The sequence below is a fragment of the Dendropsophus ebraccatus genome, chromosome 2, assembly GCF_027789765.1.
Source record: "Dendropsophus ebraccatus isolate aDenEbr1 chromosome 2, aDenEbr1.pat, whole genome shotgun sequence".
Classification (NCBI taxonomy): Eukaryota; Metazoa; Chordata; class Amphibia; order Anura; family Hylidae; genus Dendropsophus; species Dendropsophus ebraccatus.
Window position 1 is genome coordinate 16927966 of NC_091455.1, and position 14762 is coordinate 16942727.

General features: G+C 44.4%; 1 protein-coding gene across 1 annotated transcript in view; it reads left to right on the top strand.

Moving 5' to 3' along the window:
* The window catches only part of ADCY8 (adenylate cyclase 8), a 206677-nt gene extending 195295 nt beyond the window's left edge, over window positions 1–11382 (top strand). Inside the window, exons 16-19 of the mRNA XM_069959623.1 lie at window positions 222–368; window positions 2584–2676; window positions 7501–7615; window positions 10845–11382. Coding sequence (XP_069815724.1) covers window positions 222–368; window positions 2584–2676; window positions 7501–7615; window positions 10845–11332 — 843 coding nt within the window. The 3' untranslated portion in view covers window positions 11333–11382. The remainder of the gene's footprint in view (window positions 1–221; window positions 369–2583; window positions 2677–7500; window positions 7616–10844) is intronic.
* Window positions 11383–14762: the final 3380 nt, after the last annotated feature.

Consider the following 14762-nt stretch of genomic DNA (forward strand, 5'->3'; position numbering starts at 1 on the left):
CAGGATAATAAATCAAGCATAACGGCCAAACATCATCCATACAGGACCCGAGGACCCCAATGCAGGACCCAGAGGTGCCATCACAACCTCTCCTATATGCAAACATTTATTGGTCTTTACTGGGCAGTAAAATGAACTGAACGCGGTTGCATTGTACAGACTCTCATGTTTCTAACATCACAGCGGACGGTTTGATTGTTCTTTTCCCTCTTCTCCCTCAGGAGCTGTATTCTCAGTCCTATGATGCTGTGGGCGTCATGTTTGCTTCCATCCCTGGATTTGCTGATTTTTATTCACAGACGGAAATGAATAACCAGGGGGTGGAGTGCCTCCGTTTGCTGAATGAAATCATCGCCGACTTTGATGAGGTAAATACATTTTAGATCCCTGGTTCATAGGATGGATAGAAGGTCACATAACAATCAAAAGATTTTTTTTCCAGTATATTGGAAATTGTCCAACCATACAGAATATAAATCAGCGCAGCAGTAAGGAGGATGTACAAAGTCATGTAATCTATCTATATAGGAAAGGAGTGACTTACTGGTTCAATGAAAACTGACCCCTATGTACCAGAATATAACTACTATAATACTGCTCCTATATACAAGAATATAACTACTATAATACTGCTCCTATATACAAGAATATAACTACTATAATACTGCTCCTATATACAAGAATATAACTAATATAATACTGCCTCCTATATACAAGAATATAACTACTATAATACTGCTCCTATATACAAGAATATAACTACTATAATACTGCTCCTATGTACAAGAATATAACTACTATAATACTGCCCCTATATACAAGAATATAACTACTATAATACTGCCCCTATATACAAGAATATAACTACTATAATACTGCTCCTATATACAAGAATATACTACTATAATACTGCTCCTATATACAAGAATATAACTACTATAATACTGCTCCCTATATACAGGAATATAACTACTATAATACTGCTCCTATATACAAGAATATAACTACTATAATACTGCTCCTATATACAGGAATATAACTACTATAATACAGCTCCTATATACAGGGATATAACTACTATAATACTGCCCCCTATATACAAGAATATAACTACTATAATACTGCTCCTATATACAAGAATATAACTACTATAATACTGCTCCTATATACAAGAATATAACTACTATAATCAAATCCAATAGAAAAAAAAGAGCTAGCACCAAAGTCTATGTGTAACAGCTCCAGATACTCATGAGCTAGGACAGTCCTTGTGAGGGCGATCAGGCAAACAGATGGCAGCTCGGAGGTGCATAAAGCTAAGTACAGAAATCCAATTAATAAGTGAGAGATGAAAAAGAGCTAGAACTCACCGACTGCTGCAACATAGTCCATTTATTCGGAAAACACTTCAACATGTGTAGGGGAAGGGAGGTGAGCGCAGGAGCATTCAGGCCTGTACGCTCCTGCACTCACCTTTCTTCCCTTACACATGTTGAAGTGATTTCCGAATAAATGGACTATATTGCAGCAGTCGGTGAGTGCTAGCTCTTTTTCCTCTCTCACTTATTTATAACTATTATAATACTGCTCCCTATATATCCTAAATATTAGTGAACACTGTTCCTGTAATAATTGACAGTCCCAAAGGAACCCAATACAATCCTGCACACACAGTAAGTACTGTACACTCTTCTGCTCGGGGTAAATCTGCTATGATCCGGGTCACTTATTATTCTCGTGCTCGTGCTGTGTACATTGACGTCTTCAGAGATCAGATATGAAGCCTTCAGGATAAGATGTGTTTTACATAGACTCCAGCAGACAAGTGTTAATGTGTTTGGTAAGATCTCGGTGCCATCTGTATTATATTCGGACGACCTTAGCCGTCTGACTCTCAGAAGTGTAGCAGATGGACCGCTCAGTAACTGGAGAACTGCAAGTGGCTGTGATTGAAACTTCAGAAAAAAGAGACTTATTCCATGCAAAATATTATGCATCTTAATTTGTTCCAAAGAGAAAACAACATGCCTTGAGATTGGCATATGGGTGCGTAAGCAGTGAACAGGGACAGCTCAGTATCCAGAAACCAGGTTATTAAAATTCAGCATATTCAAGTGCAAATATATTTTGTGTATCTTGCAGTGTATGAATTCCAGAGCCTTAAAGGGGTATTCCAAGATAAAACTAAGTTGTAAAGGGGACAAGTAAGAGATTGGGGGGGTTCCGACCTCCATACCCCCACACCGCCGATCTCCTTTGTTTTGAATAGAGTCGTGCATACAACATATGATTCATGGCTTCATTCATTCTCTGTGAACCCGCCGGAAAAAGCCGAGTGCAGCTCTCAGCTTTCTCTGGCGGCTCCATAGGGAATAAATGGAGCCACCGGAGAGAGAGGAGTACACCACACAGGTCTTTTCGGTGGCTCCATAGGAATGAATGGAGCCGCAGATGCCGTACCCGTGACTCAATTTGGAACAAAGGAGTCGTGGGCCGATATGGAGATCGCCGGGGGGGCACAGAGGTCAGACCCCCGCAATCTCTTTCTTGTCCCCCATTTATGTGTCTTGTGTTTTTCTGTAGTTATTAGATGAGGAAAGATTCCAGGACATAGAAAAGATCAAAACCATTGGAAGTACATACATGGCCGTATCGGGATTATCTCCAGAGAAACAGGTAGTTATACAGTTATACTCTCCATTATTTTTCTCTATGAGCCAAATATATAGAGGGACATTTACTAAGGAGTCTAATGTGTGAAACTATTCTAATGGGGATTGGTGTGTATTTTGTTCCAATATCTTGTGACTGATTTATTAACATGTAGCACTGCCATAGTGAATGTCTCTAAGTAAAAAGTGCAAAAATTCACCTGGTACTGACCAGACGTAGGCCTGCACCTGTTTCTGCGACTTTTTAAAAGATAAATTGGGCGCTAATCCCGGATTATGTGAACTTTTGGGTGAATACTCAAAACAGGCAGATTAAAATAAAGTCGCGTCTAAAAAATATTTGCCTACTGGTTCATAAATAGAACTTAGACCAAAACTGGGTGAAAAACCCAATTATTTATCTCAAAAAGGCGCAAAGCCTTCGATAAATTTCCCCCATAGTCTCTGAGACCTATTCCTTAGTGTTGGGTGGAGTTGCCGAACTGTTCGGTTTCAGCAACATTCTCCAAACCGAAGAAGTTGGCTGCAGCCCTAGGGACATGGACACAACCATAGGCCTTATCCATGTTTTCCTGGCAGCCTTAGAATGGCACCTAACTTCTTCAGACGTATCATGTCCCGAATAATAAAAATGCCCCCTTCATAAGTGATTGCCCACAATAGGTAGATACAGGGGTGATTCTAGCCTCTCTGCTGCCCGAGGCGAACTATAGAATGACGCCCCCCCCCCCCCCCCCCGTCAATCCGCCCACATTATAATCCACTACTGCCCCCTCTCCCCCCTCCCTTATAGATGGTCCCCCTCTCCCCCCTCCCTTAAGAGTGGGCCCCCCCTTACCTTTCTGCACATTGTATAATGTACTGAATTTGCCCCCACACTGTATCAAGAGCCCCAATACATACAGTAGTTACCTTATAACACTATTTCCACCATTCAGTGATTACATATTACATAAAAACTGCACTAAACAAAACAGAAAGATATCACCATTGATACGATTACATAATACCGCCACACCATGACCCCTATCAGTACAAGCCTATAACAGAGTGAAGTTACATCCAGTGACTCACCGGAGGCGTCTTCTCCGATCAGAGTCTGTCACCTTTTCTTTTTCTCTCCATCCAGCGTGGGCCACCTTGAAGTCTTCTCCTGGCTGTGAATCTTCTCTCCAGAATCTGCCAGACAAATATTTTAGGCTCCAACACATACAGTAGTTAGGTCCCTTGTACCCCTATACAGTAGTTACACCCCTCTGTACTCCTACATAGTTACACCCCTCTGTGCCTCCATAGTTTTAAGGTGTCCCTGTAGTATATAGACCCTCATGTGCTCCTCCAGTTATATACAGCCCTCCTGTGCGCTCCCCCATTAGTATATAGCCCCCCTGTGCACTCTCCCCAGTAGTATATAGCCCCCTGTGCTCACCCACAATAGTATATAGCCCCCCTGTGCTCTCCCCCAATAGTATATAGCCCCCCTATGCTCTCCCACAATAGTATATAGCCCCCCTGTGCTCTCCCACAATAGTATATAGCCCCCCTGTGCTCTCCCACAATAGTATATAGCCCCCTGTGCTCTCCCCCAATAGTATATAGCCCCCCTGTGCTCTCCCACAATAGTATATAGCCCCCCTGTGCTCTCCCCCAATAGTATATAGCCCCCCTGTGCTCCCCCTCAATAGTATATAGCCCCCCTGTGCTCTCCATAATATATAGCCCCCTGTGCTCTCCCCCATAGTATATAGACCCCTGTGCTCCCCAATAGTATATAGCTCCCCTGTGCTCCCCAATAGTATATAGCCCCTGTGCTCCCCAATAGTATATAGCTAACCTGTGCTCCCCAATAGTATATAACCCCCTGTGCTCCCCCATAGTATATAGCCCCCTGTGCTCCCCCATAGTATATAGCCCCCTGTGCTCCCCAGTAGTATATAGCCCCCTGTGCTCCCCATAGTATATAGCCCCCTGTGCTTCCCAATAGTATATAGCTCCCCTGTGCTCCCCAATAGTATATAGCTCCCCTGTGCTCCCCCATAGTGTATAGCCCCCTGTGCTCCCCCATAGTATATAGCTCCCCTGTGCTCCCCCATAGTATATAGCCCCCTGTGCTCCCCCATAGTATATAGCCCCCTGTGCTCCACCATAGTATATAGCCCCCTGTGCTCCACAATAGTATATAGCCCCCGTTCTCCCCCATAGTATATAGCCCCCTGTGCTCCCCAATAGTATATAGCCCCCGTTCTCCCCCATAGTATATAGCCCCCCTGTGCTCCCCAATAGTATATAGCCCCCGTTCTCCCCCATAGTATATAGCCCCCCTGTGCTCCCCAATAGTATATAGCCCCCGTTCTCCCCCATAGTATATAGCCCCCTGTTCTCCCCCATAGTATATAGCCCCCTGTGCTCCCCATAGTATATAGCTCCCCTGTGCTCCCCCATAGTATATAGCTCCCCTGTGCTCCCCCATAGTATATAGCTCCCCTGTGCTCCCCCATAGTATATAGCCCCCTGTGCTCCCCAATAGTATATAGCCCCCGTTCTCCCCCATAGTATATAGCCCCCCTGTGCTCCCCAATAGTATATAGCCCCCGTTCTCCCCCATAGTATATAGCCCCCGTTCTCCCCCATAGTATATAGCCCCCTGTTCTCCCCCATAGTATATAGCTCCCCTGTGCTCCCCAATAGTATATAGCCCCCTGTGCTCCCCCATAGTATATAGCTCCCCTGTGCTCCCCAATAGTATATAGCCCCCGTTCTCCCCCATAGTATATAGCCCCCTGTTCTCCCCCATAGTATATAGCCCCCTGTGCTCCCCAATAGTATATAGCCCCCTGTGCCCCCCCCCCCCCGTAGTATATAGCTCCCCCTCCCATATAACATTGAAAAAAACAAACACTGTTACTCACCTGGGTCCACGCGTTCCTCTTCTCTTCCCTCCTGTGGCCGCACTTCCTCCGGTCACAAGAGGCTGCACTCCCCTTACCCTCGCGCCGACGCTCCAGTGACGTCGGGCGCTAGAGGGATAGCGCGGCCTCTTGTGACCGCAGGAAGTGCGGCCACAAGAGTGAGTGACTGACAGGGAGGGAGCCAATGGCTCTCTCTCTGTCAGTGTCGCTGCTGCTGCAGCGCTGAAGCGCCGCAGCAGCAGCGGACGGGGGCAGCGGCGGACGGGGGGGCCCTGCAGGGGGCGCCATGGAGGGGTAAGTAGATTACCCATCCATGGCGCTCCCCCCTGACAGGCTGGTGGCCGGAGCCCTGTGCGACCGCACTGGTCGCACATAGCAACGGCCGGCCTGCTCGGGGGGGCCCCTTTAACCAGGGGGCCCGGTGCACGTGCACCATGTGCCCTCTGGTTAAAGCGGCCCTGGGTACAGTCAGTGGCGGATTATAATGTGGGCGGCCGCCCGAACCGCTCATATTATAATCTGCCACTGAATGCCGCCCCCATGATGATAGCTGGTGGCGCCGCCTGAGGCAGACGATTCAGGTCGCCTCATGATTGCGGCGCCCCTGGGTAGATAGTTACCGCTCTCAAATGTAGATAGTTGCCCACCCAGTAAATAGAGTTGTCCCCTACTAGAGACATAATTGCCTCAAGTAAGAAGTTGTCCCCCACTAGGTAGTTGCCCCTCAGTAAACAGTTATGCCCCACTTGTTAGCTAGGGGCTCCTTATATTAAATAGTTGTCCTCCATATTAAAATATGTCCGCCTCCCAGGTAGCTAGGTGGCCTCTTAGTCTTAATAGATAGATAGATAGATAGATAGATAGATAGATAGATAGATAGATAGATAGATAGACAGACAGATAGACAGACAGACAGACAGACAGACAGACAGACAGATAGATAGATAGATAGAAGATAGGAGATAGATAGATAGGAGATAGATAGATAGATAGATAGATAGATAGATAGATAGATAGATAGATAGGAGATAGATAGATAGATAGATAGATAGATAGATAGATAGATAGATAGATAGATAGATAGATAATAGATAGGAGATAGATAGATAGATAATAGATAGGAGATAGATAGATAGATAATAGATAGGAGATAGATAGATAGATAGATAGATAGGAGATAGATAGATAGATAGATAGATAGATAGATAGATAGATAGATAGGAGATAGATAGATAGATAGCTTTTTGCATGGATAAAAAAAAATGTACTTAAAAAATGCAGCCTTATTGTTCGCAGCCTGCGCCTCCAAGTAGGAGAGGAAAGCTGTGAGACTGGCAGTGACTGGCAGCCTGACAACTTTCCTTTTCAGCCTGTCACCACCTGCAATTACTTCCAGGATAGTGGCAGCAGTGCAGCACTGACAGCATCACTCACAGCTGTCTGTCAGTGTCAGCGGGCAGCAGGGATAAATGGTGTGGCAGCAGCCCATGGACTGGTATGGTGGTGTACCTGCCATGTTTGTCTAATCTCATGCAGCCCCTATAATTCCTTAGAGGGTTTGGAGAGACATTCACTACAGGATCTTGGGATCCATCACCATGGCTCTTATTGCAGGATGCACTGGCCCCTAGTCATAGGCGAACAGCAGAATTCTTTACTAAAACATAACAGATTAGATATTTTGGTTGGTAATTTTTCTTGGTATAAATTCACACTCATTGTGTAATAATACATTTAGTCCATTGGGAGAATAGTTAGCCTGAAAAAAGAACAAACTACACACCATACACCGTGCCCTTGTGAGCTGATGACTAATCACATGAAATGTTTGAAAAGAAGAAAAGAAAAAAAAAAACACAAAAAACTATTCCTGCGGCTTGTGCGCGTGTCTAATGGCTTCTGTCTTATGTATCATTTAGCAATGCGAAGACAAATGGGGACACTTGTGTGCCGTGGCCGACTTCTCCATTGCACTGAATGAAAGCATCCAGGAGATCAACAAACATTCGTTTAACAACTTCGAGCTCCGAATTGGTAAGCGTTGTATAGATATACGGAATAAGCTCTTAAAGGGAACCTGTCCCATTTAGTATAGTTTCCTATAGAGCAGGAGGAGCTGAGTGGGTTTATATATAGGTTTATAGGGAAAGAGTCAGTAAAAGTTACAAGTTAATTTTGATGCTCTGACCTTTTAAGTCCAAGGGGTGGTCCTAATTACTATAGATGTGTATTGTTAAGTTGTCAATCATTGATTGACTCCACCCCCAGGACTCCTGAGGCCCCAATACCTATGGGTAATTAAAGTTCCCTCTCTTCTATACAGATGGGAAGGGGTTACATAGGTACTATCGTTTTAACAATCTTTGCAGCAATTGCTCAAGCAAATATACAAAACTTTGTAGTATATCTTATCAGACAAAAATGATCCCTTCTGTTATCAAGCACCTTCCTTCTCTCACCCTCCATGCTAAACTGTAGGTAATTGTACGTACTATAAGTAGCTCAGGGATCAAATTGCAAGCAATACAGGTCTATGGATAGGAGAAGGGAGGGGGAGTGCATGGGAACACATCCAGAGAGAGAGAGAGACAGCTAACAGACAGCTCTGCAAGTAAGAGATCTCACCCCAGGGCTTTATACACAGTTTAGACAGCTTTATAATGTCTTCCATGCTGCTGCTGTTACTGTGCACAGAGAAACAGAAGTACAGGATCCTCACACCATTGATCTATATCCACCAGCTCTGTAAGAACTGAAAGTTACAGATTGGGGCTGGGTTCACACTACGTATATTTCAGTCAGTATTGTGGTCCTCATATTGCAACTAAAACCAGGAGTGGATTGAAAACACAGAAAGGCTCTGTTCACACAATGTTGAAATTGAGTGGATGGCCGCCATATAACGGTAAATAACGGCCATTATTTCAATACAACAGCCGTTGTTTTAAAATAACAGCAAATATTTGCCATTAAATGACGGCCATCCACTCAATTTCAACATTGTGTGAACAGATCCTTTCTGTGTTTTTAATCCACTCCTGGTTTTGGTTGCAATATGAGGACCACAATACTGACTGAAATGACTGTAGTTACTGTAATGACTGTAGTGTGAACCCAGCCTTATCCTGCTAAGCAGAAATCTGTTGAGGAAGATGGCAATATCTAGTGCTGCCCCTTATGTACATACACAATAGCTTATCCTGAAGAGTCAGCTACAGCTATAAGTGCACTTTAAGGGTGGTATTACACGGGCCGATGGGGGCCCGATAATACCTGTAAACGAGCAGCGATCTGCTAGATCGTTGCTCGTTTACTTGGCCTATTACACGGCCCGATAATCGTTAAACAAGGGCTGCAGGGACATCGTTACCGATGTCCTTGCAGCCTTTGTTTAAACTGTATACATACCTAATCCATGGTCCAGGGTTCCTCTTCTTCTTAACTTCTCCCCGGGTCCGCGCACTTCAGCTTCACAGCGGCTTGTCTCTGCTGGCTGCGGTGGTTCCGGCCTGTGATTGGCCGAGGGGCCTGTCAGCTGACACAGGCCGCTGAGAAGCTGGAGCGCACGGGTCCCGGTAAGAAGCTCTGAGGAAGAGGAACCCTGGACTATGGATTAGGTATGTATTCTTCTTTGCTAATCGTCAGCGTCGGCCGCGCACCGCTATTACACGTAACGGTGCACGGTCGGCGCCCGGCGATTATAGGTCTGAACTTATATCAACGATCAGCCGATGACAACGATCATCGGCTGATCGTTGTCTTTAGTACACGGAACGATAATCGGCCGAATCGGGCCGATTATCGTTCCGTGTAATAGTACCCTAAGAGATAAAAGGTGCCGCCGATCCCAGACAAAGAGCGTCCTGTGAATCATCCAGCCCCTCACCTGAGCCGCTGACCCCAGCCCACCCCACTCCAGCCAGTGTCTTTGATCTATTGTTTGCGTCAATCCCTTCTCCATATAATTATTATAATCATGGGAGTAAGGTTTCCTCCTATGCAATTGTTGCATATTCTGCACTCATCACATTGAGAGCATTTGATGCCGGAATACTGAACGACGCGGTTGATAAAATAGAATAAAATTATTTTTTCAGTGGTCCCTGCTGCATTAACTACAGTGTAATAATAATGAATTCAGCTGCATCCGGTCTATCAATTATGCCCGGGCTCATCCGGACGCTTAATGCATGCTAAGAGAACCATCATTGAATTTCATGGGAGGTCACAAGCCGGAATTAATGACTCGTACAAGAGAGTGCACCTGTTTTATGTGCTGTAAGCGGGACCTTTACATGGTGACTCATCCTGGTGTCACCGCTATACAAAGCCTCCTGTCTGCCGTACTCGCAGCACCGCCGATCGCAACGTCACAAAAGCATTATATGATATTGTATACCTCCTAAAGGACAACGGTAGAGATAGATACTGAAATGTGTTTTTTTTTTTTTTAAAGGTTTACTATGATTCAGTTGTGGCAGCAGCATTCAATGTAAAACTTCCGGCAGCTGCTTAACCCATTGCAGGTCGATAGGATTTCCATACAGTGCAGGATACAGCTTTCTGCCTTTAAAAGGGGAACTGCAATAAAAAATAAACTGGTTTCAGAAAGTTCCATAGACTTGTATATTACTTCTCTTTAATTTTATTTAGTTTTTTTCTGTAATTTGTTGAAAAGTAAAAACTAGAAACTCCCATTGCCATAAGTATTCAGTGCTGTTACTCTGCTCTTAGTTGAAGCCCCATTTGGCAGTGATTCTGGCCTCCAAACTACTTGGCTATGATAGATAGATAGATAGATAGATAGATAGATAGATAGATAGATAGATAGATAGGAGATAGATAGATAGATAGATAGATAGATAGATAGATATGATTAATTAGAATTGGATAATTACATTATCAAGGACCTCTCCTACTGGCAACTTCCTTGCATTTTTTGGTAGTGCTGCTCTCTTCAAGAGACAGATAGAGGTAGATAATAGATATAGGACAATAAATAAATAGATGATAGATAGATAGATAGATAGATAGATAGATAGATAGATAGATAGATAGATAGATAGATAGATAGATATTACATAGATGGATAAATAAGAAAATTAGAATCAATAGTACCTTATCAAGGACCTTTCCTACTGGCAACTTCCTTGCAGTTTTTTGTAGGACTGCTCTCTTCAAGAGACAGATAGATGTAGGTGAAAGATAGATACATATTGGTTTTGTGCCACATATAATAAGTATATTACATTTATTCTTTTAGGTATAAGTCACGGATCAGTTGTTGCTGGAGTCATTGGGGCAAAGAAACCACAGTACGATATATGGGGGAAAACCGTCAACCTGGCAAGTAGAATGGACAGCACGGGAGTGAGTGGCAGAATCCAAGTGCCTGAGGAGACCTACCATGTCCTGAAGGATCGCGGCTTTGCATTTGAGTATCGAGGAGAAATTTACGTGAAAGGTATAAGCGAGCAGGAAGGAAAGATCAAAACCTATTTTCTTCTAGGAAGAGTACAGCCAAATCCGTTAATATCACAGCCAAAAATAATCACTGGACAATATTCACTAGCAGCTGTCGTACTAGGACTCGTACAGTCCCTAAATCGACAAAAACAGAAGCAAATCCTCAACGAAAACAACAACTCCGCCATCATGAAGGGACATTACAACAGGCGGACATTACTTGCATCGAGCGGATCGGAGGTCGTCACGCAAACAGAGGGAGTCGACAAGCCCGAATTGCCATAAAATACACTTTTTTTCTTTTCAGTTATTTTTTTGTATTTCTTTTATATATAAATTCACAAATAAAAAACTTATAATTTTTTTACAAAATGGCCAACATCTGCTTTTCTTAATTAGAGTTACTTTTTTGCTATGAAGTTCATTGTCATTATATGAGGATCTGTTTTTGTTAGAGTTGGAGTGGATGTGGAAATTATACTGGTGTTGAGCAGAGTTGCCAATTTGTTCCGGTTCAAACCCAAAGGCTCAACATTTGTCTGGTAGCTGGAGAAGATAAATGCTGCCCTAGGAAGTCCTGGAAAATATGGATACAGTCTAGGGCTGTGTCCATGTTTTCCTGGATTCCCTAGGGCAACAGCCTTCTTCAACAGACGCTGGTAGTCATACACCAAGCATTCAGGTTCGGAAAACGGCACCAAACCTGAACAGTTCGGCAACTCTCCTAAACTGAGAGCTGACTGTGAAATGGACAGTATCAAGAAACAGATCACTGATCTCAGGCAGTCCAGGCAAAGATAACACTGCCGACTGCTTATTAAAGCACTCAATGCAGTGAAATCCTCAGAAAACATCAATGTGCAAAAAAAGAACCTGTGGAGCCTCATTTAAGAGTTTTGAAACACAGGACTAGCCAAATATCCCTCCGGGAAGGACCCAGCCAAGGGGTGGCTTCTGTAGGGGAACCATAATTTTAAGTGGCCCTATAAGTCTATGTAATGACAATGGAAAAAAAACAAGGCCAGGTACCCATCCACAGACAGCTGTTTCGGGGTGTTGCCCCTCATCAGTGTGCAGCAGGATTCTGGCTACGTGGGAGCAATGCCTAGTAGAGCCATAAGAGAAACAGATCACTAATCTCAGAGAGACCAGCCAAACATAACAAGACCACTTAATATGGTGGTTTTGTCGGTTTTCCTACAGGAGTCACCCCTGGCTGGGTTCTTCCCGGATGGACATCTGGCTAGTCCTGTGTTTTGAGACACTTAAATGAGGCTCCACAGGCTCTTTTTTTGCATATTCATGTTTCCCAAGGAGCAATGCACCTAGGATTTCACTGCATTGAGCGCTTTGACCAGCAGCTGGCCGTGTTATCATTGGCTGGTCTCCCTGAGATCAGCGATCTGTTTCACTTATGGCTCTACTAGACATTGCTCCCACCTAGGCAGAATCCTGCTCCACACTGATGAGGGGCAACACCCCAAAACAGCTATCTGTGGATGGATAGGACCCCTTAATATGGTGGTAATATGGTGGTCCTTCCCGGAGGGATAGCTGGCTAGTCCTGTGTTTCGAGCATTCGGGTTCAGGAAACATTGCCGAATCTGAACAGTTTGGCAAGTCTGCTAAACACTACACACAGGTGAATATGACAGTAGCAATATGATGACTGGGGCAGGGATACAAACCTTGTAGTCAGTCATATCACAACAGAAGATTATGTTGATTTTGTTGGAAGTAGTGACTGGCCAACTCAGGAGACTGCGATCAAGAGAACAGAGCTATATGTAACATGGACAGTTTTAAAAAATAAGAGGGGATTGGATCCTCTGTACATACACCTGTATGAAAGGAATTAGCAGAGGATTATGCTGATCGGTAGGGGGAAAAACGATTAAAAAAAAAAAACAACAACATACAATACAAAAAAATTAATACTTCCGTAATTTTTAAACAAATCCTTAAAGGGAATCTGACCCAATTTACATGTAGTCTAATTCACCACCATCATGTTATAGGCAGGGCTGTAGAGTCGGAGCTAGTTTTGGCTGGAGTCGGAGTTGGAATCAGAAAAAAATGTACCGACTCCGACTCCAGCTTTAAAAAAAATCTTTAAAGAATGTAGAATTGAATTTTGATATCAATTTTACAAGTTTTGCTCATGAATATATATTATGAACAACATTCTAATAGGACACTGACCCTATTACATAAGGGTGGTCGGGGAATATATCAGTAATAGCACACTGGCCCTATTACATAAGGGTGGTCGGGGAATATATCAGTAATAGCACACTGGCCCTATTACATAAGGGTGGTCTGGGAATATATCAGTAATAGGACACTGGCCCTACTACATAAGGGTGGTCGGGGAATATATCAGTAATAGGACACTGGGTCTATTACATAAGGGTGGTCAGGTAATATATCAGTAATAGGACACTGGCCCTATTACATAAGGGTGGTCGGGGAATATATCAGTAATAGGACACTGGCCCAATTACATAAGGGTGGTCGGGGAATATATCAGTAATAGTACACTGGGCCTATTACATAAGGGTGGTCGGGGAATATATCAGTAATAGTACACTGGGGGGGGGGAGATCTGTGCTGTTCTCTTCCTGGATGCTGGATGACTGTATATGAGCAGCAGTGTAATATGAAGATATCCTGTGTTATATAGAGGAGTAGGAGAAGACGTAAGTAGTGTAGCAGTAACCTCTGTCCCCAGTGTGGTGTTTTCTCTTTGGGAGAAGATTGTGTTTTTCTTCAGTGTTCTATGGCTGCAGCTGTGTGTGTGTGTGTGTGTGTGTGTGCGTGCGCGTGCTATGGCTGCAGCAGGCTATGTGTGTGTGTGTGTGTGTGCGCGCGCGCTATGGCTGCAGCAGGCTGTGTGTGTGCTATGGCTGCAGCAGGCTGTGTGTATGTGTGCTATGGCTGCAGAAAGCTGTGTGTGTTTGTGTGTGTACTATGGCTGCAGCAGGCTTTGTGTATGTGCGCTATGGCCGCAGCAGGCTGTGTGTGTGCTATGGCTGCAGCAGGCTGTGTGTATGTGTGCTATGGCTGCAGAAAGCTGTGTGTGTTTGTGTGTGTACTATGGCTGCAGCAGGCTTTGTGTATGTGTGCTATGGCCGCAGCAGGCTGTGTGTGTGCTATGGCTGCAGCAGGCTGTGTGTATGTGTGCTATGGCTGCAGAAAGCTGTGTGTGTTTGTGTGTGTACTATGGCTGCAGAAAGCTGTGTGTGTTTGTGTGTGTACTATGGCCGCAGCAGGCTGTGTGTGTGTGTGTGTGTGTGCGTGTGTTGTGCTATGGCTGCAGCAGGCTGTGTGTGTGTGCTATGGCTGCAGCATGCTGTGTGTGTGTGCTATAGCTCCGGCAGGCTGTGTGTGTGTGTGCTATAGCTCCAGCAGGCTGTGTGGGTGTGTGTATATGCTATGGCTGCAGCAGGCTGTGTGTGTGTGTGTGTGTGTGTGTGCTATTGCGTGCCCCCACAGTGACCTTCTATATCACTGTGTGACCTCTTTATCACTATGTGTGACCCCTCTCTATATCACTATGTGTGACCCCCTGTATATCACTATGTGTGACCCCCTGTATATCACTATGTGTGACCCCTCTATATCACTATGTGTGACCCCCTGTATATCACTATGGCTGACCTCTATATCACAGGTATCTGGCATTGTTAGCAGTGTTTCTTTAAGTATGGTGAAT